The sequence below is a fragment of the Eleutherodactylus coqui genome, chromosome 6 (genome assembly GCF_035609145.1).
Source record: "Eleutherodactylus coqui strain aEleCoq1 chromosome 6, aEleCoq1.hap1, whole genome shotgun sequence".
NCBI classification, from domain to species: domain Eukaryota; kingdom Metazoa; phylum Chordata; class Amphibia; order Anura; family Eleutherodactylidae; genus Eleutherodactylus; species Eleutherodactylus coqui.
This window is the reverse complement of record NC_089842.1, coordinates 19,914,366-19,937,934: the sequence shown is the minus strand read 5'-3', so window position 1 is coordinate 19,937,934 and position 23,569 is coordinate 19,914,366. Positions and strand designations below refer to the sequence as shown.

Below are 23,569 nucleotides of genomic sequence, written 5' to 3'. Positions count from 1 at the left end.
TTGCACTCCCTATACTTCTGCTTCCATATGTGGTATCTGCGAAAATCTTTACGGAAGGGACAAGAGTCCAGCAGTCCAAGAGAAGAACAGACAAACAATAATCAGTGTATTCCCTGCTTATCCACACCTACAGATCACTGATAACGGTGACCTGAAGGGCCGTTTATGTGGCACAATTATAGTCTGAATGATTGTTGAGTATTTTTGCTCCATAATGTAGATGGATAGTGAGCCCTCAGGTCCTTAGGCAAGACCAATATACGCCCAACTGTACTGAGGCAGAGGTTAAGGGAGATTCCACAGTGTTTTTCATTATGCTATGAGATTTTGTCTGGGGGCTCCGTCAGAAGTGCCAAAACAACATTGCGATGGAACCCCAAACTGAACTATTAAGGCCCCCTGTCCACGGCAGTTTATTTGCCGGCGGTAAACCGCCGGCGAATCATGCTGGCCGAAGCTTCCCATAGGAATCGCCGGCACCTGTCCACGAGCAGAGAATCATTGCGATTCTCTGCTCGCGGCGAATTGCCCCAATTCTCCGCGGTCAGCCTATCTATTAGATAGGGCTGACCAGCGGAGATTCGCCGGCGGCTCCTGCTCCCGGGCGGCAGCTCCACGGCGGAGCCTCGCCGCTGGATACCGCATCGCCTGTGGACAGCCGGCCTTATTGTTATTAGTAAAATGGACCCCACTTTGGTGTTTATTTGACAAGGTTTGCGCTCACTTCCATTATATTTGGTATAATAAAAAAAGTTTGGTACCATGTTAGCTAGTAGAACAAAATGTGATTGTTCCCAGCAAGAGAAACCAAGGAATCTTGTAGATATAATACCTTTTAATGGTTAAGATTCACTGAGCTCCACATTAGGGCTCAGTCAGACAAGCATTTATTTTTTTTTGCTCAGCATGGATTTGCAAAATGCGCCTGACTGTAGCTCCGTGCCCATTACTTTCAATGGGGCCAGCGCCAACATGAAAACATGAAAACATGTGGAGAAGATCCCCATCCTCTACCACAGCTATGGCAGGGGATTCCTTCGTCCCCACAGGGACTGCAGGGATGAAGGAATCCCCTGCCACAGCTGTCACAGCTGTGGCAGAGAACCGCAATGTTCTCCCTTTGCTTTCAATAGGGCCAAGGCTGCAACCACGCTATTGAAAGCCATGGGATGCAGGCAACCCCCACAGTGATTTTCGGGGGAGGGCTTGAAATATAAGTCCTTCCATGAAAATCGTCCATGACTGCTGTAAAAAAAAATAAATATATATATATATTTATATATCACCTTCCGCTGCTGTCAGGACTCCATCACGCCTTCTTGTTGTCTTCCTGGTGTTAGGAGGAGACTTGCGATTGCCAGAGGGGGTGCATGGCACGGGCATAGCAGCGTGCCCAGGACCGTCGGGGGCCGTTGTAGTATCGCCCTGGGGTCGCCTGGCCGGGTTGGTGTCCGGGCCGGGGTCAGGCATAGGGTCCACGGTGCTGCAGGGCGGGGCCTCTGCGGCTGGGCTTGCCCAGGGGGGCAAGTAGGTAGGGACAGGGGAGAGGATTGGTTGTAGGGACTTCCATTCTTCCGTTCCTAACCAACCCTGACACCCGGCACTGCTCTGAAGCACTTTCTGCTGGCCGGCAAATTAAAAATCCCCGTCTCCAGAAAGTGCTGGGTCTGATTAACTGAGCACTTAGCCAATCACAGGCAGCGGCCCCACCATTGATTGATAGACAGCTGAGTGCTGCCTCTGATTTATTGAATTCAATGAATGGCTGAGCACTGGCTCTGATTAGTAGAGCGCTGCGACCAATCACAGGCAGAACTCCGCTTCAGAACAGTGCCAGGAAGATAGCAATAAGGCGCAACGGAGCCCTGACAGTGGCGGAAGCTAATGTATATATTTCTTTATTTTTTACAGCAGCTAGGGATGATTTTCAGGGAAGGGCTTATATTTCAAGCCCTTCCCTGAAAATCACTGGTGGTTGCCTGCATCCCATTGCTTTCAATGGGGAGGCTGCAGCGCTGGCCCCATTGAAAGCAATGGGAGAACATCACGGTCCTCTGTCACAGCTGTGACAAGGGATTTCTTCATCCCCGCGGGGAGTCTCATTGTCACTGAACACTGTGACAGTGCTGTCACAGTGTTCGGTGATGAGGGGACTCCCCGTGGGGAATCTTTATGCTTGCATGTCATATCTTTGCAGCTGCGAGTATTTTGCGCCTGTAAAAGATAGACATCTGAACACATCATAGGAAAGCAATGTTTCTATGAGACGTGCTCTTTTTGCGAACACAGGTGGGCGCATAAAAACGATTGTCTGACTTTGCCTCTAGCCATTAAAAGGTATCATATCTAAAAGATTACTTGGTTTCTCTTGCTGGGAGCAGGGGTCAGAAACGCTATCTTTTCTCCTTAGGGAGAGCAACTATATACTATAAATTAAGTGAGGAGACTCAAATGGCCATGCACACTCCTCTGGGTAGTATGCAAATAAGGGAGATGGAATAAATCCTCCACAGTGCCACCTATTGAAAGGCAACATTCCTTCAAGTCAAAGTCAGACTTTTTATACAAGCCTTGTTACAATGACTGGGAATTAAAGGCAAAGCCAGACTCCATGTACATGCAGCTGTTTCAGGGTTTTTGCCCTTCATCAGTGTACAGTAGGAATCTGGCTTTGCTATTGAGAGGCCAGGGACGGGGGTCAGAAACGCTATCTTTTCTCCTTAGGGAGAGCAACTATATACTATAAATTAAGCGAGGAGACTCAAATGGCCAGAAAAGATAGTGCCAGAACTATCTCTCCTAGCTGGGGTAAAAGCACCCGGCCGAAATGTGCTCTGTATGCACCATCTTGGCCGGTTGGGCGCTTTTACGCTGCAGAAATACACAGGCTTTGTAAACCAATGCATCAGATGGGCAGTGTATATCAGCCGGGTGTGAAAGCATGGCCGATATACGCTCGTGTGAATAAAGCCTAAAGCCACCCTTACGCACCAAAATAGAACATGCCGCTTTTTTCACGCAGGTGAAAGATCAAAATGTTTCACTATCTGGTTTTAATTAATACAAAAAAAAATTGGAGATATATTCCCTTTAAATCTTTTCTGAAACACCAGACTTCTGCCAATAACTCAGTAACATTTGTAACGAGATTTGGGAGAGGAGCAAATATAGGCAGCCACTAAAATTACCCAGTATGTAATCAAATGTGACATATATTGTATACCTGCTAGAGATGAGCGAGCATACTCGTCCGAGCTTGATGCTCGTTCGAGTATTAGGGTGCTCGAGATGCTCGTTACTCGAGACGAGCACCACGCGGTACTCGTCTCGATTAAACGAGCACTGACCATTGAATTCAATGGAGCCGGCAATACAGCCGGCTCCATTGAAAGCAATGGGCTGCCGGTGAGCGCGGGATGAATTTTCGAGAAGGGCTTAAAAATATAAGCCCTTCCCTGAAATTCATCCAGAAATGTGTAAAAAGTAAAAAAAAATATACTCACCTTGTCCCGGCAGACGGAGTTCAGCCGCGGCCGGCAGTTCTCCTGAACTGCTGTGAGTAGTATTCAGCAGCCGGGGATTTAAAATCCCCGCCTGCTGAATGAGCTGCCTCTGATTGGTCACAGCCTCACCAATCAGAGGCAGCTCTCACTCACCCATTCATGAATTCATGAATGGGTGAGTGAGTGCTGCCTCTGATTGGCCCAGCGCAGGGACCAATCAGGGGCAGCTCTCAGCTGAATGAGGCACCTGCTGAATCCCCACCTGCTGAATACTACAGAAAATGGTTCAGGAGAACTGCCGGCCAGACGCGGCTGAACTCCAGCTGCAGCGGAAAGGTGAGTATACATTTTTTTTTATTTTTACACATTTTAGGATGATTTTCAAGTAAGGGCTTATATTTTTAAGCCCTTCCCGAAAATTCATCCCGCGCTCGCCGGCAGCCCATTGCTTTCAATGGAGCCGGCTGTATCACTGAAAGTTCGACTCGAGTAACGAGCACTCGAGCATTTTGGTGCTCGCTCATCTCTAATACCTGCTGATATGCACCTCTCACACGCTGCTCATAACAGATCAGATAGATTCCTCTCAGTGTATAGGCAGATAGGAGAGAGACATATCTCAGACTGTATGTGAAAATATCACCCCACAGAATGTGCCACCTCACAGACTTAAAAGGGTTGTCTCACGGCAGCAAGGCAGCAAGTGGAGTTATACACTTCTGTATGGCCATATTAATGCACTTTATAATGTACATCGTGCATTAATTATGAGCCATACAGAAGTTATTCACTTACCTGCTCCGTTGCTAGCGTCCCCGTCGCCATGGATTCGTCTAAATTCGCTGTCTTCTGGTGTTTTTAGACGCGCTTGCGCTGTGCGGTCTCCTGCCTGGTGAATGGGGCCACTCGTGCCGGAGAGCTGGTCCCGCGTTGTCATCGTAGCTCTGCCCCGTCACGTGTGCCGATTCCAGCCAATCAGGAGGCTGGAATCGGCAATGGACCACACAGAGCCCACGGTGCACCATGGGAGAAGACCCACGGTGCATCGTGGGTGAAGATCCCGGCGGCCATCTTGGAGAAGGAAGAAAGACGTCATCGCAGAGCGGGGATTCGGGTAAGTAATATATATATTTTTTATTTTTTTTTAACCCATCCCTTGGGTTTGTCTCGCGCCGAACGGGGGGCCTATTGAAAAAAAACAAAAAAAGTTTCGGCGTGAGACAACCCCTTTAAGGTTGAAGCCCCTTGTTATACTTAAAGGCATACTCCATCCCAGCAGTCCATGTCCACTTCCATTTGTACTTTACAGCCTTCCAACACATATGACAGTCAGTTTTATTCCTGTCAGTATATACTCATATTTCTAAATGCGTTTTGTTTTGCTGAGAAGATAACTGTCTTATATATTGCGGGGTACAGGTATGTTATTAGTTACATAACACAGGAATGGTCATGCCAAATTTTACGTTTGTGCAGTACAAATATGTATTATTAGTTACATTACATAGGGGGTCACTTACTTTTATGCATACTATTGAATAATCAAGTTGCAACCCTTTAAATTTCCAATATTTAGTACGCAAAAAATGGTCATGGCAAATTTCCCATTTGTGTGGTAAAAATTTGTGTAATTATTTGTTGCATCGGGAAGTGAGAGAATTAGATCACATACGTAAAATTTGGCCGCTAATTTTTTTGCGCTTAGAATTGAATAATCGAGTTGGGACCCATTAAATTTTCCTATATATGACATAATCAATGCTCGTGCCAAATTTCAAGTTTCTATGACATCGGGAAGTGAGAGAATTAGATTCCGTACATAGAATTTGGACTCTAATTCTTTTGCGCTTAGAATTGAATAATCGAGTTGGGACCCATTAACTTTTCCTATTTATGACATAATTAATGCTTGTGCCAAATTTCAAGTTTCCATGACATTGGTAAATGAATTAGACTTTGTACGTAAAATTTGGACGTTAATTATTTTGCGCTAGAATTGAACAATTGAGTTGGGACCCATTAACTTTTCCTATTTATGACATAATCAATGCTTGTGCCAAATTTCATGTTTCTATGACAACGGGAAGTTGGAGAATTAGTGGCGAGTCAGTCAGTCAGTGTGGGCTTTTGTCTTTATATATATATATATATAAGCTGATATACCTGGCTTTGCCCGAGTTAATTTGGTACTGGTGTTTATCTGGTGTTCACACGGAAAATCTTATGAAGTTGTCGTTACTTTAGAGATACCGAGGAAAAAAATATGTTCACCATTTTGCATGGTTCTCTGCGTTACCCAGGAAACACCACGTGGAGGTAACCATGTGACGTTTCCTTTATATAAAATAACATCAGGAAGTGAGAGAATTAGATTACGTACGTAAAATTTGGACGCTAATTCTTTTGCACTTAGAATTGAATAATCGAGTTGGGACCCATTAACTTTTCTTATTTATGACATAATCAATGCCTGTGGCAAATTTCAAGTTTCTATGCCACCGGGAAGTGAGAGAAATAGATTCCGTACGTAAAATTTGGACGCTAATTCTTTTGCGCTTAGAATTTATAAATGGAGTTGGGACCCATTAGCTTATCCTATTTATGACATAATCAATGCCCATGCCAAATTTAAAGTTTCTATGACATTGGGAAGTGAGAGAACTAGATTCTGTACGTAAAATTTGGACGCTAGTCCTTTTGCGCTTAGAATTGTATAATCGAGTTGGGACCCATTCACTTTTCCTAATTTGGACATAGTCTATGCTAGTGCCAAATTTCATGTTTCTAGGACATCGGGAAGTTGGAGAATTATTGGTGAGTCAGTCAGTGAGTCAGTGAGGGCTTTCGTCTTTATATATATAGATGACATCAGGAAGTGGGAGAATTAGCTTACGTACATAAAATTTGGACGCTAATTCTTTTGCGCTAGAATTAAATAATCTAGTTAGGACCAATTAGCTTTTACTATTTATGATATAATCAATGCTCGTGCCAAATTTCATGTTTCTACGACATCGGGAAGTGAGAGAATTAGATCCCGTATGTAAAATTTGGATGCTAGTTCTTTTGCGCTTAGAATAGATTAATCGAGTTGGGACCCAAGAGCGTATCCTATTTATGACATAATCAATGCCCATGCCAAATTTAAAGTTTCTATGACATCGAGAAGTGAGAGAATTAGATTCCGTACGTAAAATTTGGACGCTAGTCCTTTTGCTCTTAAAATTGTATAATCGAGTTGGGACCCATTCACTTTTCCTATTTTGGACATGATCTATGCTCGTGCCAAATTTCATGCTTCTACGACATCGGGAAGTTGGAGAATTATTGGTGAGTCAGTCAGTGAGGGCTTTTGTCTTTATATATATAGATGACATCAGGAAGTGGGAGAATTAGATTCCGTACGTAAAATTTGGACGCTAATTCTTTTGCGCTAGAATTAAATAATCGAGTTGGGACCAATTAGCTTTTACTGCTTATGACATAATCAATGCTCTTCCAAATTTCAAATTTCTATGACATCGGGAAGTGAGAGAATTAGATTCCGTACGTAAAATTTGGACTCTAATTCTTTTGTGCTTAGAATTGAATAATCAAGTTGGGACCTATTAGCTTTTCCTATTTATGACATAATCAATGCTCGTACCAAATTTTAAGTTTCTATGACATTGGGAAGTCGGAGAATTAGATTACGTACGTAAAATTTCGACGCTAATTCTTTTGCACTAGAATTGAATAATCAACTTGGGACCCATTAACTTTTCCTATTTATGACATTATCAATGCTCGCACCAAATTTCATGTTTCTATGACATGGAGAATTTGGAGAATTAGATCCCGTATGTAAAATTTGGACGCTAGTTCTTTTGCGCTAGAATTGAATTATCGAGTTGGGACCCATTAGCTTTTTCTATTTTGGACATAATTTATGATTGTGCCAAATTTCATGTTTCTACTACATCAGGAAGTTGGAGAATTAGTGGCGAGTCAGTCAGTGAGGGCTTTCGTCTTTACATATAGAGATAGATACTTGTCACTTTCAATACGTACAGGCAATGTTCAATATTCTTGATGCCGTGTATGGCTTCCGATAAGTAGCCGTGCAGACAACGGACTTCCCATTATCCACATGGGAAGGAATATATAGAAGTTGGGATTCCTCCATCCAGTATCCTCGGGTAAGATCCACTGACTTTTTTATGACGGTTCCAGGTTTGTTCCATTGTAGAGAAGGAGGACTGGAGCCGCACGAGTGCTTCACAGCACATGTCAGGGTGGTGGCCTTTCCTTCAGTCATGAGCTCGGGCACAGAAAGTTGATAATTGATTTCATCTGTGGAATTAGACTTAAAAATCAGATACCGTTACTCATTCTTAGGGCGGCTTCAGATGGGCGGATGCATAAATACGTTCCCCTCAGCGCAACTTATTTGCGCAGTGAACAAAGTTGATTTGCCCATGTATCAGCACATTGTACTGTTCTTTTTTGCGCATGCAGGGCTTGCTCATATGCGCACGCAACAGACCCCCATGCTGATTTAAAAGGCTATTTTCACAAAATATGGTCACCTAGCATAGAAGTTAATGGAGCCCTTTGGTGTGCAAATATGCAGAAAGACAGAGCAGGTACAACTTTTTTGCATGCAATTGAAACATTATGAATAATGGGTTCTATTCTCTGTGTATTGCGTGTGCCAATCCCACGCACACAATGCACAGCGTAAATATGTCTGTGTGAGGCCAGAATCAGAACCATATTGCACACGCACAATACGCAGTGAATAGAACCCATTGATTTCAATGGGTCCATTCATGTCCGTATTTTGTGCATGCATTTCAGGCGTGTAAAAAATCAATACGCTTGTGCAAATGCGCTGTGAATATGCAGAAAACCTCAGTGGGATTCTGTGCCTATATGTTTGCGCACACAAATTAACCCCCCCAGTGGACGAAATACACGGGTGTCAGTGTATTTCCAGCCGTGGCTCATACCCAGTCTCAGCCAGTCAGAACATCATAAGAGAGGAGACACAGCTGTGGAGGATTGTAGGCATTTAGGTCAGAGGAGGTCAGCTGAATGCCGGCAGCACAGACGGTGACCCCTACTCTCACTGGTCGCCTGTCGGTCAGATGGTCCGATGTAGGTAAAAAAAATTAAATAACGTGAAAAAAAATCTTCTTGCTTCCTTGCTGCTGCCCTCAGAACTAGATGTCCTAGGCACTGGCATAACTATAGGGGATGCAGAGGATGCGGTTGCACCCGGGCCCAGGAGCCTTAGGGAGCCCATAAGGCTTCTCTTCTTCATATAGGGAGCCAGTACTATGAATAAAGCATTATAGCTAGGGGCCCTGTTACAGGTTTTGCATTGGGGTCCAGGAGCTTCAAGTTACGCCTCTGCGTTAAGGAGTTAAGAGAAGTTGGGGGCCACAAGATAAACTTTTGCACCTGGGCCCATAAGCCTTTAGCTACGCCACTGGTAGGCACTCGTCTTCCAGTGATTAGTGGCAAATACATCCCTGCTTATTGGGTAAATGGGAGTCCACCAATTCCTGCTTGCTGCATTCTCCCTATACTTCATTGGATACAGGGTCACACACAAATTCAGGTACCTTTCTATTGAATCATATGGAGAATACAGCAGTAAGGAATATGGGGATCAGAACTGTACAGTCGGCCCCCAGAATGAATTTTTACTAGTAGGCCCTGGGTACCAGAGTCCAACAATGGTTAATAACCAACTGTTAAAAATCTGAATTCTATCTACGTGATTGAGCCCGATTCCATCCAGTTCCCAGAAACCATTATTTGCGGATTCTGTCCCAGTTTCCTGGCCGCTGCTCTTTGTGGCCTTGTATTTTAAGCCTACATAACCTGAAAAAGATCAGCTGCACGTGATGACATCATAGTGCCCGTACTATTCAGTTAATGTGTGCATTCGCACAGATGTAGCAAACTTCAACTTGGCCCATAAATGGCATTCCAGTATGGTGGAGTCACTTTCATAAGCAGCATCAAGCGATTTCCAAAAATCCACCATTCTAATGCTTTTAGAGTTTTTCAATTATTTTCAAATTATTGCTGTTCTTTTTCGGCCCCCGATAGTGCGCCCTCTGTCTCCAACGGATACAACCTCTACGTTGTTCTGTAGTGTAAGACAAGCATGTGCAGTTATGAAAAACCCAGTATAGAAGATGGCGCATTCTGCATGCGTGACACATCCAAAGCATCACAGCCCTTTCTTGATGTGGCCGAGCTACCCCAAAATTTAACCCCCCTTACCAGAAAACCCCTCTAAAGGCGGACTCACATGGACATGTTTGCGCATACAAAATGCAGAGAATAGAATGCTTTATTTTTTTGCTCATCCAATACCCATGTAATTGCGCCTTATGCTGCACAATTTGGCAAAGAATTGACCACATTTGGAAATAATTACTCCGCGTAGCCTTTTAAATCGTGGCGCAGATGTGTCCCACGGCCATATTAATGGTCCGTGACAGCGCAAAAAGTACAGTAAAATGCGTGAAAGCGCAACATTCTTGATGTAAAACTGTTGAGCTATCCTATCCATTTTTACGCATACGCTCATGGAAAGAAGCCCTAACGCAGCAAAACCCATTAATAAGATCAAGTGAACTTTTGCAGGAACTGTATTTGTGCACAGGAGAATTCCGCCCACAAAACACGGAGAGTAGAACCTACTGATTTCAATAAGTTCATTTGCACTCCATTTTTTTGTGCCCGCGGTCTTCGTGGGTGCAAAAAATCAGACCTGCTTTATTTTGTGCACCAAAGTGGCCCATAGAGGTCAATGGGAGGTATGCAAACACGCACATCTGCAGGCGCGGGGCTGTGCCTAACCGCGATCACGGTCACTTTGTTAGGCTAATTAGCCATTTAAATCAGGGTGGGGTGATTTAACAAGCTGCACCTGTACAAATATTTACAGCATTTGCACAGGCACGCGTACAAAATGCATCTGTTCTCTGCACAAAAAAATTACACAGGAGCGAGCGTATTGCGTAGCACGCTGGCCTGTCAAAGCCCTTAGGGTAAGTTTGTATGGGCAGAAATGCTATGGAATGTCTGCAGTGGAAATTTCTCAGCAAATTCCACAGTATTTCCACTTCCATTGGTGGAGATTTTGACTCGAAAATGTACTTCAGAAGATGCAGCGTCCAGCTCTAAAGTCTCCGGCTATGAGCGCTTCCTTCACCCGATACCCGGCGGGCTCCAGTGAACACTGCTGGTGAGGTGATGGCACTTCCACATCACCTGACCAGCTTCACGTCGCTCATTAGAGGGCGCCAGGTATCAGGTGAAGGAAGCGCTGTAAGCCGAAGACTTCAGAGCTGAGCGCTTGTAATGCTACAACACAGGTGAGAAGATTCCAGCTTCCTGGTATTAAATATTTTATAAATTTACCTGTGACCTTGAGTTGAGTCATAGAATCAGGTTTGTCAGATTCACTTATTATTCCATCCTTTGCGATCCCTATATAATACTTGTTACCATCATCTTCTCTCACTGGGTCAATCCGCAGGGTACAGCTATTATTTCCTGGTACCAGTGAGGTTCGATCTTTGTAATTTTGCATTACAAAAATATCATTTTTGTTGTTTAAGATCTGACTAAAGAAATCATCTAAGCACCACACAAAACTGGATGCGTGTACGCCCTCGGGAAGGTCATATGTACAAGGAATTTCCACACAGGAGCCAATGAGAGCAGTGAGATTTTCAGGGATCATCCGCTGCAGACATACAGAACCCAAATAGAAGCCTGGAAACAACGAGTGGAACATGAGGACGGAGTCACGGAATCATTGTATTAGATTATTCTGGAATTGCGAGACTATTTACCTTGACAGATGAGGAGAAGATAAATCTGCTTCCCGGCATCCATTCTGTATTCGGTTTGGGAGTGACTAAAAGAGGAAACCCAGCCATAGAGTGTAAGATAGAAAATAGATACAATAATGTCATCAAAATGCTTTATTTGTACGTTTTTACCCCAATGTGATTCATCACTTGTGTAGATCAATATATTCAGATCTACAGAAGTGATCAAAATTATGAAAACCTTTTGAAAAAAACGTGCATTTTCGATGTTTGATGGCTCATAGCACCAGATGTTTTTGTACCAATACCAAACAATTATATATCCTTGGAAAGCTATATGAATTTTATCCAAAGTTATAGAATTATAGGGTGGTAGAATTCGAAGGAACCTCCAGGGTCATCGGGTCCAGCCCCTTGCCTCTGTTTGAACACGTCCATTGAAGGAGAACTCACCGCCTCCCGTGGCAACCTGTTCCACTCATTGATCACCCTCACTGTCTAATATCTAATCTGTGTCTCCTCCCTTTCAGTTTCATCCCAGAAACTTCTAGTCTTTCCTTCTGCAGATGGGAATAGGGCTGATCCCTTTGCACTGTGACAACCCTTTAGATATTTGTAGACAGCTATTAAGTCTCCTCTCAGCCTCCTCTTCTGCAAGCTAAACATTCCCAGATCCTTTAACCGTTCCTCATAGAACATGATTTGCAGACCGATCACCAGCTTAGCAACTCTTCTCTGAACTTGCTCCAGTTTGTCTATGCCTTTTTGTAAAGTAGGGTGCCCTGAACTGGACACAGTATTCCAGATGAGGTCTGACTCTATGCTGTTGACTATATAAATAGATGCTTTCTTAATAAATAAGATATTACACCCTTCACACACGGAAATTCACCAAAGGGTGCTGAACTGTAAGCAGTGATACTAAGTGGGCCTGAGCAGCAAACACATGTTGTAACTAAAGGAAGTGGAAAAAAATAACTATGGACAGCATCATAAAGCTCTCTAAATTGTTCAAAACTATGAAAAGACCCCCAGAATGTACCTGCTCTAAAACGATTACCCCTCTTTATTCCTATGGTGAAAATACCTCCAACTTAAAAAAAACCTCTAGCAATATAGGGCCCCTCCAGAGAACGAGCGATGCATAAAGTAAATCCATCTAGCTGAAAATCTGCTTAAATGTATTCTGTAATTTAGTCATTAACATAATAGTCGGATATAATCCTTTTTTCTCAACCTTCTCTACAACCTGTCATTTTAGAAATTAATCTGCCATACAACCCTCACCCCATTTCTTTCTCCTGACTACTTTCACTGTTGCTATTGAGTCACAAGAAAATATATCCAAGCATTTGGAATTGTTAACCCTCCAGACCATTTGTCCATTTGAAAGGTCTCCAATTCAATACTGGCAGATTTCTTATTCCATAATGAACTCCTAATTATCATATGAAGTCTAAAATAATATCGTGATGAAATCCAAACTAGAGAAATTTTGAAGTATATAAAGGAGTTGTGGCATCAAAACTATTTTGATACTGTATGAGGCCTTAGTCAGACGGGCGTTTTTTTGCGCGATTTGCGCATGCGCATGCGTCCGGCGATTTTATAAAACCATTGCTTTGCAATGGTATCGGACACATGAGCGCTTTTTATGCGCTCGTGCGATAAATTATAGAACAGAAATCGCAGATCGCACCTATCTGCGATCTGCGATTCCTGTTCTCTTCTTTATATGCGCTCAATGGGGCCGGCGGCAGCAGCGCCGACCCCATTGAGAACATATAGAAGACAAATCATTCTTCTCTGCCACAGCTGTAACAGCTGTGGCAGAGAAGAACGATCTTTGATCATTGAATTCAATGGAGCCAGCAATACAGCCGGCTCCATTGAAAGCAATGGGCTGCCAGCGAGCGCAGGATAAATTGTCGGGAAGGGCTTAAATATATAAGCCCTTCCCTGCAATTCATCCAGAAATGTGTAAAAATAAAAAAAAAATGTATACTCACCTTTCCACTGCAGCCGGAGTTCAGCCGCGGCCGCCGGCAGTTCTCCTGAACTGCTTCTCTATAGTATTCAGCAGCCGGGGCTTTAAAATCCCCGCCTGCTGAATGAGCTGCCTCTAATTGGTCACAGCCTGACCAATCAGAGGCAGCTCTCACTCACACACCCATTCATGAATTCATGAATGGGTGAGTGACTGCTGCCTCTCATTGGCTCAGCGCAGGGACCAATCTGATTAGCCTGGCCTAAGACAATCCTAGCATCTCTGATTGACGGTGGAAGCATGCCTTCATGCAATGATTCACTAAACAGTGCCAATGAATGTGGCAGAAACATATCATGGTCTCCATTTGGAAGACCATCAAACCCGGGCGACTTTTCATTAGGAAGTGTTGCAACCCTCAACTCATTCAGTGTTAAAGGAGTCTCTAACATTAGTCTCTGATCATCAGGCAAAGTTGATAATTACACCTGAGCCGTGTATTCATAAAAATCTGCACAATCCACACCCAACTTAGAAGCATACAGATTTTTAAAAGAGAGAAAAAATGTCTTCTCTTTTATAACGAAAGAATGATCAGGCCTTCCTCAACGCCACCACAATAGATGATGATTCCTGTTTATCGTAGTAACCAAGAGACAACCCCTGCTTCCCCTTCTTCAAAGGTCTTCCACTTCATAAAAAAACACTTATTTTTGTAACACCTCTCAGATGATTCACAAATTGAGACTGTGCCTCTTTCCAATTAAGTTCCGCCTGATCAGTGGGAGTATATATATATACATATATTACACATAAAATGGCTCTGCATCTCAAGCTCATCGCTGAAGGGCCCTAATGACATCCCAAGACTACTATAGACTGATCTTCTGTATATAATGCCTTCATGGCATCCCACACAACAGACACTGAGGAACAGCCCATCTTAATCTTAAAAAATTTCATTAAAGCCTCCTCCGTTCTAGTATTACCATCAACCAGGTTCACCGAAAAAGGGTTTACCCTCCAAACTCTATCCAAACCAAGTCCACCGCCATTTATAATTAACGACAAATAGAGTGGAGATCAGACAGTTTGAACATGAGGAACCACATATGGAGTACCTATCAGTTTCATTAACCCCTTAAGAACATGGCCTATTTTGGCATTTTGGGGGATTTTCATCTCCCCTTTTCAAAAGCCATACCTTTTTTATTTTTCATTCAACATGGCCATATAAGGGCTTGTTTGTTGCCTGGCAAACTGTAGTTTTTATTGCTGCCATCTTTGGGTACATAGACTATATTGTAAAACTTTAATTTTTTTACGATTGCAGGGAGAGAAAACACATCAATTCTGCCATTTTTTTTTTATTTTTTTTTTACAGTGTTAATCATGCAACATAATTATTTTGACACTGTTTCGATCTCTTTTTACACTGTTTATGTCCCTATGGGGGACTTCCACCATGGCATCCATGATTGCTATGATAAACTATTATCGCTTATATTAGCAATCATAGACACGGGCAATGCAGGACACCTTGGCAACCCGTAAGCTCTCCATGATTACATCACGAGAGTCCAATGACGTCACAAAGGGAGGGCACTCCCTCGGTAAAAACCTTTTACATGCCGCGATCTACATAGATCGTGGGGTGTAACAGCGGAGGTTGCTGTCCCGATGCACCCCCGCTGTTGCAGCAGGAGGCCGGCTATCTGTGACAGATAGCTCCCGCTGCCGGATAACGTGGGATCTCTTCTGATCTCGTGCTAACCTCAGGGCATAACTGTACATCCTGTTGTGCTAAGTACCTCCCTGCCAGGATATACAGTTATGCCCTGTGGCGATAAGGGGTTAATAAGCATGCAAAAGCAACTGGGAAGAAGAAACCACTACATGGCCTTTATTAAAACTATCCAAACAGAGATCTAAACATTTCTTAAAATCACCCACAATTAATGTAGAAACAGCGAATTCTATCACCTTCTTAATACATTCGCTGGAGTACATCCATGTGGGATATATATTGCCACCAAAAAATATTTATTTTGCGTAATAATACATAGAAGGGCTTATTCACACTGGTGTATTTTTTCTCAGTATTTTGTGAGCCCAAACCAGGAGTGGAATATGAAAAGAGAAAGTATAATGGAAAGATCTGCATTTCTTCCGTATTTCGGACCTGCTCCTGGTTTTGGCTCACAAAATACTGAGGAAAAATACGCCCATGTCTATCAGCCCTAAGACAAACAAATCTCCTCGTAGAATCTATGAGAGATGAGTCACACTTAAAAAAGAGATTTTTATAAATCAGTATATTTTATTTCTGATCACCATGTGGGCTAAAGAATATGTTACTTTGATAGATCGGACGTTTATAGACATAGTGATATAAAATATGTTAATGGGGTTCTTTAATTAGATTTTTTTTATTATAAATAGTTTTTTTTTACTTTTGCCTTTTACTTTTTTATTTAAACTTTTTAAGAACTGACTTTTACATTTTTTTTTTTAGTCCCCATATAGGACATGAACTTGCGAGGAATTCATCACTCTTGCAGGCAGTCTATCAAATCATGCCACGGGTGACCATAGCAACTGAACGGCGCCCTACGATCTCATCACTGGGGCCATTCAGGACCCCAGAACTGCAACTGGGGCATTTACCACTTCATGTTGTTTACAGCTGTTGCCGCTGTGTAATTAAGGGGTCAAAATGTCCCAATCTTTATAAAGCAGAAGTTTTATCAAGTTTAGCAGTCTGAGCCCTTTCCACTTTCTACAGCAAAGAAAGCTGACAAAATATCTTCCCAAATTACTGATTTCAGCCATCCCTCAAAAAAAAAATTTTCAGATACAATCTTTCCACCTTTTCTCGAAACCCCACCAGTTGCGATTTATTTCTCCTTCGTGTATCTTCCAAATCATCAGTTTTATATTGCAAAGTACGAATAGACTGCTCAGGTTTACTAATTGTATCCTGCATAGGAATAGTTTTTTTCTTCCATTTCATTATTACATGTCTTTTTTAGTAACTTTCTGCAAATCATGCCTCATAAATCCAATATCCTCTATTAGGCTACTAACCTGAGTAGAAAACGAAGCCAGAACAGTATTGCTTTTAGTCACAGCTAGAAAAACATTGAGTAGAGTATGTTCATGTTATGCATCAATTTTGCATATCCACACTTCTAGCTTGTGCTCAAATGGCCTGCATAATAATATTCGCAGAGCCAGGTGAAGCATATAAATTAGGGCCATGCTTACCCTACTCAGCAAATATATAAAGTCACATCAGAGGAGGCAAGTACACCTCTTGTTTTTTTCATGAGCATTTCCTATCGAGGTTACAGGATAGATTGAACGAGCAAATTCCAGCAACCTGTTTAGCGCATTGCAGCATTTCTCAATAAAGCAATCAGAATGGTCAAAGCGTTCCAAGCATTCCGCACAATCTCCCCGCTCAATATTCAATATTGCCTCCAATGTTGCACAAGGAGCCTTACGGTGCAAAGTATTCGCAATAGCGTTTGCAAGCGACTGAGCGCCATTATGAACCACACGTCCATCAACGGCTTCTTTCATCCTCGTCATCGCAAGTCAGTTAAACAACAGAACAGCCTCTGCTATCACTGCTCCTGCACAACAGGAACCATGGTGCAGCACTAACAAAGGCCCAGGAGTCAGTAAGGCGGCCAGCACAGCAGAGGTAGAAACTCCAGGGAAAAAGCAAGCTAGTACAGCCGGTGGGGGCTCTCCTGGTCTGTCTCCACTGCTCACATCACATGCCTGGCCGCACAGGCCTCATCCCAGAAAATCCCTTTAATGCAGGACATAAAGAAGCATCGTATACTAGATGTAAAATACTGCAGTGTCCGGTGTAAGGCCGCTCTTACATGACCGGATAGGAATTGCAGGTTCCGTGAGCGTTTGATCTGTGGTAAACCATGGATCAGTGAAATGCATTGGACTACACACTTCTGCTCACCTTAGCGGGTTGGAATTCTGTAACCCCTTGCAGAAAACAGAATGCAGCATGTTCCATTTTTCCATGGATATCCGCAACATAGAGCCCATTGTTCGCTATGGTTGCAGATATACTCGCCAACCATACGCAATAACATTGCATATGGTCTGCAGGTACCTGTGTCATCGCTAAGTGATGGCACAGGAATTATAAACAAACCAAAATAAAGTGTACTGCGCATGACCGCCTGTGTGAGTACGTGATCACGCGCCGTACATTACACGTCCGTACGCAGTGTCATGTGATGAAACAAAAACATTGATTTCAATGGTTTCGTTTTGACTAGTGTCAATCGTGCAATAATACTATGTGTGAAGAAAGATGGCGCAGGACCTATCTTTCTGCTATTTTTTTTTCAAGTGCAATAGCGCAAAATTTAAATGGTAAAAAAAGAACTTTGACTTGTTCATGCACATGTACGCTCCATAGCGGTAAGTATATTTGCACAAGCGCTTGTCTGTTTAAGCCCTAAAATAAAGTTTATAGGAGAAAAAACACAAATTTGGTTGTTCAGAATCTAACAAGATAGAACGTTACCCCTTTTTTAAACTCTGTTTCCCTCAGTTCTTCCTATAATGCCATCTCCTCAGTTCTTCTTATAGTGCCATCTCCTCAGTTCTTCCTATAGTGCCATCTGCTCAGTTCTTCCAATAGTGCCATCTCCTCAGTTCTTCCTATAATGCCATCGCCTCAGTTATTCCTATAGTGCCATCTCTTCAGTTCTTCCTATAATGCCATCTCCTCAGTTCTTCCTATAGTGCCATCTCTTCAGTTCTTCCTATAGTACCATCTCCTCAGTTCTTCCTATAGTGCCATCTGCTCAGTTCTTCCAATAGTGCCATCTCTTCAGTTCTTCCTATAGTGCCATCTCTTCAGTTCTTCCTATAGTGCCATCTCCTCAGTTCTTCTTATAGTGCCATCTCCTCAGTTCTTCCTATAGTGCCATCTCCTCAGTTCTTCTTATAGTGCCATCTCCTCAGTTCTTCCTATAGTGCCATCTGCTCAGTTCTTCCAATAGTGCCATCTCCTCAGTTCTTCCTATAATGCCATCGCCTCAGTTATTCCTATAATGCCATCTCTTCAGTTCTTCCTATAATGCCATCTCCTCAGTTCTTCCTATAGTGCCATCTCTTCAGTTCTTCCTATAGTGCCATCTCCTCAGTTCTCCCTATAATGCCATCGCCTCAGTTATTCCTATAGTGCCATCTCCTCAGTTCTTCCTATAGTGCCATCTCCTCAGTTTTTACCATTACTTTGTTTTATGCAAATGTAATTAAACACTTACAAGACAATCATTTTGTGGTTTCCAACTACTCGCCCCTTATATATTCTAGCCAATCTCCGCACAATGTCACATAGAATTCTGTAGTCTAGTCACTTGTATAGCGCACATGTATTCTGCACCACTGTACAATATAAGGAATATACAAAGCAGATGCAGTATTATATCATAAACTTACACTGTAGTAGAAGTCAGTAGTTACAGATACCACAGGGCATAAGCTTTGCTTACTGAGGGGTCTATCGGTCCAGAGAATGGATACTTACATGACGAGTCCCCTGAGTACATGGAAACACTAATCTCTTGCCTGCCTTAGACACCTGAATATGTGACTTGTTGGTTTCCTGAAAAGTGTTACATCCTCTTCTGCAAAGAAATTCATTAATTCATTAATTCCTAGCCCAAACTGAAGCTGTTGTGGGTTAATAAATAAGGAAACACAGATTTAACCTTAAGGGCGCCCACCCACTGGCGTTTGCGATTTTCGTGCGTTTTCGCGTTTTCGCGGCGTTTTTTGCCGCGTTTTCGCGGCTTTTCCATTAATTTCCATTGACTTTCATGGGTGCATTAGGAGAAAAATAAGGACACATATGCAACTGACAGTTCCTATGTTAAAAAACGCAACGCAACGCAAAAAAATACGCCAGTGGACAGGAGTACATTCAATTCTAATTGCTCTTGAGAAAAAACGCAAAACGCAAAGAAAAAAAAATCGCCAGTGGGTGGGCGCCCTAAGGCTCCTTCACACGAGTGTAAATGATCATGGAGGGCAGCAATGATCCCTCTGGCGATGGGTATGGAGCAGTGCTGAATGCAGGTAGAGAGGATGTGAACTGCATTGTTCAAAAAAGGCAAAACGACCTGAAAAATTTGAATACAAGAAGTTTGGAATATTGTATCCAATTCCTGGCAGGAAAAGAAATTCATCTATTTTGGACCATGAAATCATTGCAAAAAAATAAAAATAAATCTTGCTATTTGTATGGCACCAACATATTCTTCAGCACTTTCCAGTCATTTATTTACTACCCCAACGAAGCTTACTCATTCTACCGACTTTATTAGGATGGAATTCTGAGTTGACTTTGAGCCGGCTACCTGAACCACGTGGAGATTGAACTTGAAATCTTCAGGTTGTGATCGAGAGCTTAGAAACTGCATTCTGCTGCCTTAGCACGCTGCGCCACGCGAGGCTCATTGCAAGCATATACAGTAATGCCTCTAAGTGTATGCCAAGAGGTCAAAGAGTGTATAAAAAAGTCTCAAAATTTCAGTGAATTTATGGATGAGTGGCATAAAATTCACATGGAGCATCCAGCGAAAGTTATGCGCTTGGTGTTGAACCGAAATTATTCCAAGGGCTTCTTCAGACAAAAAAAAGTGCACAAAAATGTACAATATGATGCACAGGCACACAAATCAAGCTCGTTCATAGAGCAAATATGTTGTGCTGAAGTGTGCGCATTTGTACATACACTTGTGTGAAGCCACCCTTACATGGAAAAATTGTCTGGCGCTTCAGCGCATGAAGCTGTTTTCACGAGGTCAACATAATCGTATGAGATACTAGCTGACATACCCGCCTTCGCCCGAGTTAATTTGGTACTGGTGTTTATCTGGTGTTCACACGGAAAATCTTATGAAGTCGTGGTTACTTTAGAGATACCGAGAAAAAACATATGTTTACTATTTTGCATGGTTCTTGCGTTACCCAGGAAACACCACAGGAGGTAACCATGCGACATTTCCTTTATATAAAATGACATCAGGAAGTGAGAGAATTAGATTCCGTACGTAAAATTTGGATGCTAATTCTTTTGCACTTAGAATTGAATAATGGAGTTGGGACCCATTACCTTTTCCTATTTATGACATAATCAATGCTCATGGCAAATTTCATGCTTCTACGACAACGAGAAGTGAGAGAATTAGATTCAGTACGTAAAATTTGGACGCTAATTCTTTTGTGCTTAGAATTAAATAATTGAGTTGGGACCCATTAGCTTTTCCTATTTATGACATAATCAATGCTCGTGCCAGATTTCAAGTTTCTATGACATCGGGAAGTGAGAGAATTAGATTACGTACGTAAAATTTGGATGCTAATTCTTTTGCACTTAGAATTGAATAATCGAGTTAGGACCCATTAGCTTTTCCTATTTATGACATAATCAATGTCTGTGCCAAATTTCAAGTGAGAGAATTAGATTACATACGTAAAATTTGGATGCTTATTCTTTTGCACTTTCAATTGACTAATTGAGTTGGGACCCATTAACTTTTCCTATTTATGACATAATCTATGATTGTGCCAAATTTCAAGTTTCTATGACATCAGGAAGTTGGAGAATTAGATCCCTTATGTAAAATTTGGACGCTAGTTCTTTTACGCTAGAATTGAATAATTGAGTTGGGACCCCTTTACTTTTCCTATTTTGGACATAATTTATGCTTCTGCCAAATTTAATGTTTCTACGACATCGGGAAGTTGGAGAATTAGTGGCGAGTCAGTGAGTCAGTGAGGGCTTTCGTCTTTATATATATATATATAGATGTATGTTGTGAGAGGCACAAATATGAACTTCATTCCTTAGAATACGGGCATAGATAAGAGAAAATCTTTTTTTCCCATGTCGTGGTGCAGAAAAAAAATTGTGGTATGTACTTTCTTGGTCATTCCTTCGGAATGCCTCGCCCATTGTTTACAATGCGGCTGGCAAAGCATTAAACGGCACGCGAGTGCAATGTGATGCAAGATTCTCCACTGAAAACAATGGGAAACACTATGTAATGGGTACTCATTTTACCGACCTCGGAACGATGAGTCAACCATGTGGGGATTGAACTTGCAACGTTCAGGTCGTGAGTGAGAGCTTAACACTCTGCGCCACTCAAGAAGCAGTATGTATCAGGGCTGTCATACATATATCCTGTGGTAATTTATGAGGGTGGTTACACATTTCTGAGGGTTTGTCTTCTAAAGTAAAACTGTAGATGTGAACAGGAATGGTACTTGGAGGACTCTAGAAATCAAGCAAGAGATATGGTGCCAGAAATCTGAAACTACGGGGAAAGTCCACCAGATATGGGCAAACCTATGGCAGAACACCCTTGGAAGCATAGGGGAGAGCGATTGGGAAAGATACAATGGAGACGCAGTCATGTCAGATACGTTCAATGCAACACTTTAAGAGCTGTTTCACTTAGGGTAATCTGGTGGCTTCCCTTTGAGGCTGTTCTACAACAGGGATGCCTTCTAACTAACGTCATGGTAGTATGTAAATCCGAGTCCCACTGTAGTATAACAGGAGGTTTTTGATGTGCAGGAGGTTGATTTTTAAGGTTACCCAGTTATACCGGGCCTCGCCTGGAACTAATGTACCTTACATGGCAGATACCGCCAAAATTGCTGAGTCAGGCATACACAGTTGAAACAAATTCCCAAAAGCAAATTCTAACATGCTTGCTATCAGTCTTGTGTCCAACCGTGCTTTCTTCTTATCTATGAAATGCTGCAATGTGTTTGCACTATGAATTGATGTTTTTATTGGTATTACTTATGGGTAAATATGACTTTTTATTGCTTTTTTCCATTTTTGGGAGGCCAACTGACCAAAAAATATAAATTCTTACATTTTTAGCTTTAAGGACTCTCTGTCACCCACTTTTAGCCCACTTTTAGCCCTATAAACTAAGCTTATGGCCTGAAAGCAGGTGACCCATGGAGTCCGGGATGTAGATGTTACACTTACTTGCCTCGTTGTTTTGCCCGGTGTAAGCGCTGAAAGATAGTTTTCAGTGCGGACACCACGGAAATAATGAGGGAGGTAAGTAAAACACTTATATCTCTGGACTCCACGGGTCATCTGATTTCAGCCCATAAGCTCAGCTTTAAGGACTTTTTAAGGGATAAAAGAGTTTTTTTTTTCTTTAATTGAAAATGTTATCTTTCTAACTTTTTTTTTTAGTCCCATTAGGAGATTTGAAATCCATGGGGGCGGCGGCAGGAGGGGAGGGGGAGAAGCTGAGCTACTCTTATCAGTGATAAATGCTGAGTGTGCAGTATATGCCTATGTGAGTAGAAAATGAAAGCCCATACTGCAGTAGTAAAACAAAACTTGGAACAATAGTCTATATTTGGTCATTCTTTCACAATTCTTCCTTTGCAGAGATGTTGCTGCTTTTTTGTTTTGATGGACATTGTTACAAAAGTGTGAACAGGAAGTGTCACCTTTGAATTAGCTTCTCGGAAACTAATGGTAAAACTTATTTAGTCTCCACTAGAAATGAGCGAGCATACTCGCTATGGACAATTGCTCGAGCGAGCATTGTCCTTAGCGAGTACCTGCCCACTCAGAAGAAAAGGTTTGGGGGGCGGGGAGCAGCGGGGGAGAGCGGGGAGGAACGGAGGGGAGATCTCTCTCTCTCCCTCTCCACCCACCGCTCCCCCCTGCTCACTCCCGCAAATCACCGAGCGGACAATAGTCCTTAGCGAGTATGCTAGCTCATCTCTAGTCTCCACATTTAATCAGTACTATACCTCCCGACAGTCCTGTTATTTATGGGAGAGTAAAGAGGTTGAGCTTACACAGATTTTCATAAAAAGGGTTATTATTAGCCATTTTTTTCCATAACTGGGCGGGGCTTAAATATTATAAAGAATGAAATAACAAAGGGACAGTTTAACCCCATAGCGATCATTCATCATAAATACACAGCGGGTAGTCATGGATGGTATATGGAGCAGGCGCCACCCACCATAAATGCACAGCGCATGCTATATGGGGCAGGCTCGGGAGTCAAGCCTGCTCCATACCTTGCTAGCTACTTCTGATAGCTGACACCTGCCTCTAATGGCTTAGATCAGAGTTAGCATTGAGTACAGCTGTTAACTGTTTAGATGCCACTGACAAGGTTGACAGCATGGTG

The 23,569-nt window shown here is 42.5% G+C and overlaps 1 protein-coding gene across 1 annotated transcript in view; it reads right to left on the bottom strand.

Annotated features, from left to right (window-relative positions):
- LOC136631924 (B-cell receptor CD22-like) overlaps nucleotides 1–18,914 on the bottom strand; it is a 49,389-nt gene extending 30,475 nt beyond the window's left edge. The window contains exons 1-4 of the mRNA XM_066606417.1: nucleotides 18,907–18,914; nucleotides 11,366–11,430; nucleotides 10,929–11,285; nucleotides 7,554–7,835 (exon numbers count right to left, since the gene is read on the bottom strand). Coding sequence (XP_066462514.1) covers nucleotides 7,554–7,835; nucleotides 10,929–11,285; nucleotides 11,366–11,408 — 682 coding nt within the window. The 5' untranslated portion in view covers nucleotides 11,409–11,430; nucleotides 18,907–18,914. The remainder of the gene's footprint in view (nucleotides 1–7,553; nucleotides 7,836–10,928; nucleotides 11,286–11,365; nucleotides 11,431–18,906) is intronic.
- Nucleotides 18,915–23,569: the final 4,655 nt, after the last annotated feature.